The sequence below is a fragment of the Limulus polyphemus genome, unplaced genomic scaffold (assembly GCF_000517525.1).
Source record: "Limulus polyphemus unplaced genomic scaffold, Limulus_polyphemus-2.1.2 Scaffold3333, whole genome shotgun sequence".
In the NCBI taxonomy this organism is placed as follows: domain Eukaryota; kingdom Metazoa; phylum Arthropoda; class Merostomata; order Xiphosura; family Limulidae; genus Limulus; species Limulus polyphemus.
Window position 1 is genome coordinate 81,355 of NW_013668943.1, and position 2,829 is coordinate 84,183.

At 29.0% G+C, this 2,829-nt stretch overlaps 1 protein-coding gene across 3 annotated transcripts in view; it reads left to right on the plus strand.

Annotated features, from left to right (window-relative positions):
* Positions 1–2,829, plus strand: part of LOC106469166 (tRNA wybutosine-synthesizing protein 5-like) — a 25,201-nt gene that overhangs the window by 9,577 nt on the left and 12,795 nt on the right. For all 3 annotated transcript variants that reach the window (XM_013929631.2, XM_022397603.1, XM_022397604.1), the window contains 2 exons: positions 380–562; positions 1,022–1,109. In XM_013929631.2, the coding sequence (XP_013785085.1) occupies positions 380–562; positions 1,022–1,109 (271 nt within the window). The remainder of the gene's footprint in view (positions 1–379; positions 563–1,021; positions 1,110–2,829) is intronic.

Below are 2,829 nucleotides of genomic sequence, written 5' to 3' on the forward strand. Positions count from 1 at the left end.
AAGAAAATTAGTTCTCTATAAATAAAATAAGTTAATAATTACTTAATTTGTTTTGTTTCTTATTTAAGGTATATTTAGTCTTTAATATAGTATTCATTAAGAATAATATTGTAGCTAAGTACATATAAGCTGATATATATATATATATATATATATATATACAATGCATGATGTAATTGAATAAACATTTTTTTTTACAACAAAACTAGTTCTTAACTAATTGTAGTGAAGTTTGGTTTGAATGCTTAATGTGATTTTAAGTTAGTTTTATTAATGTGCAAAATTTTCAGTGTTTTAAATCTCATTATAAAAATATACTGTTGAAGTATTGAAATTTGTTGTAAATATTTCCAACAATATTTTTCTTTTATGCTTTTAGAAAGAATTTTATTACATGAGATCACTTGGAGATGACCCACGTAAAGATGTAGCTGACATCAGAAGACAGTTTCCAGGCTTAGCTAAAGATATAACCTATTCTGATATATTCCCTGAAAAGCAGTTTTTCTCCTCTGTGTTTCGAATTGCTTCAAAAGGCTTGTGTTTATGGACACATTATGATGTAAGATTTTTTGTTTTAGTTTTAAACTTCATTGTATGTATAATATGTAATTCTTTAGTCCAAGAGGCTAAGTTTTTATTGAAAAGAATATTTCTTAGTTTGTTGATTGATTTTCCTGACAATAACAGAATATCTATAAACAAACATCTTTTAACTCACCCTCTAAAATAACCAGTGTTGTAGTCAATGAGACATGTTGTCTCCTTATCATTAGATACATTGTTATGAACATGCTAAAGAAAAAAACTGAATTAGCCTGTACCAGTATGCAAAGAGTGTTCATCAAAAGAAGATTGATAGAATATGTGAAAGAAAATATTAAACAGTCCTACACTTAGCCTGAAATACAAACACATGATATTGAACTGTTAAAGAAGAAATACATTTTTATCTGGTATGAAACTTTTGACATAATTTATGTTGCACATTTCCTGTGCTTAACAAGTTGTATACCCTTAGGTAATGGACAACTTACTTATCCAAGTAAAAGGCAAGAAAAATGCTGTTCTGTTTCATCCAAATGATGTGTCATACATGTATATGAATGGTAAGTTTGTGTCTCTTTGTAGTTAAAGTTTTATAAACATTACAGATATCCTTTATATGGTTATAACTAGATGATTAAAAATTTAAAAACAAATGATAGAGATCACAAAAAAATTAAAAATACAAGAGGTTGAATACACTATCAGTTTGCGTGTATCAATCTGTCATGAATCATTTTTATTTTACTGCACACTGAATGCCTATATATATGTATGCAAGGTGCTGCAGTCAAATAGGAATTTGATGTAAGACAGATCATGATCAATATTCAGCTAATAGTATATCCAACCACTTGTATGTTTACTTTTTTGAGATCCCTATTATTTGTTTTTAAATTTTTAATCAGCTAGTTTGTTCACTTTTTTACGCCCATTTAATGGGCAATGGTATAGTTTACATTGTATGTATATAACTTTTTTTTATCAATGTATCACATGTTTGCCTGCATATTGTGGTCACTTATAGTTAGTTAGTCCTTTACGTACTGTTTCAGAAAATGATTTGCTGGAGATCGACAGAAAAAACTGAACAGACCATAGAAAACATTGGTAAACAAAATAACAAAATGTAACTAGGCTGCATGTTTGTGAGCAACGCATGCATGTGTGCAGCCATGGATCTTTTCTGTGTCTGGCTCCAATGCTATGTAGCTAAGTTGCAAAGTTAGCTAGCTGTATAAGTAGATTTCTACAGTTAGCTGTATTTGCCCATATAGCACACAATATATAAATTGTAAGTGAATTTGTAGCTAGATATAGTTGTTTGATACTTGTATTAACATTAAATACTATGGTTCTTTACATAGCTGTAGCACAAAGTGTATAGTTATATTTTTGAATTTGTAACTACATATTGCGTAATGTACCATTAAACATTGGTTATTTACATTGCAATTAAATAGCTACTAGTTATTTGTAATTATAAATGTTCATTAACTCTTCCGACATGGGGTCGGTCAATTTGACCGAGTCACGTGACCTTCTGTACTCGTTCAAGTTGACGTAAATTTAATACTTATAACTCTCTATGTATTGGGTATATCTTCATGAAATTTGGCAGTCTTTCAGTTAATATTACAAGTCTTTCACATACAAAAAGTCATATTTCTTAGTGAAGTACTTTTATTAAAATAGAATAAAGATTTGTCCATGAATATATTAAGTATTTGTTTTGAATAGTCCGTGTGCAAAGTAGTTTTCATGTTAAAATTAAAAATACTTTTCACCATCTCAAAAATCTCAAATTTCTCCTATGTAATCCCTAAAACCTCCTAAATGCATTTAAAACGTTTTTTTTCACTAAATCCTTATAGTTTATGTTATCTTTTCTACCCTAATCTCAAAACAGGATCAGTCAATTCGACCGACCTTGTAACCACCAAAAGAAAATCGAAATAAACCTAAATTAACCTTCGTTTCTTTCTAGTATGACTTCAAATTGTAACATGAAATTACATTCGTTTATCCAAAATAGCTCGAATTGTTCGTAACATTATAAATCTATATATAATTAAATTTATTGTTTTATTGCCCTTTGAACCGTGTCTAACTGCTATCCGCACTCTCGGGGAATGTGCAGCCCACGTTATGCTATTGAATTACATTACCCATGACCTGCTCGTGTGCATGCTTTGTGAACACTTTCGATTATATTATTATTATTATTACTTATATTACCTAGTATTAGATAACTTAAAAAGATCCATACTTTTAATTTTAGTT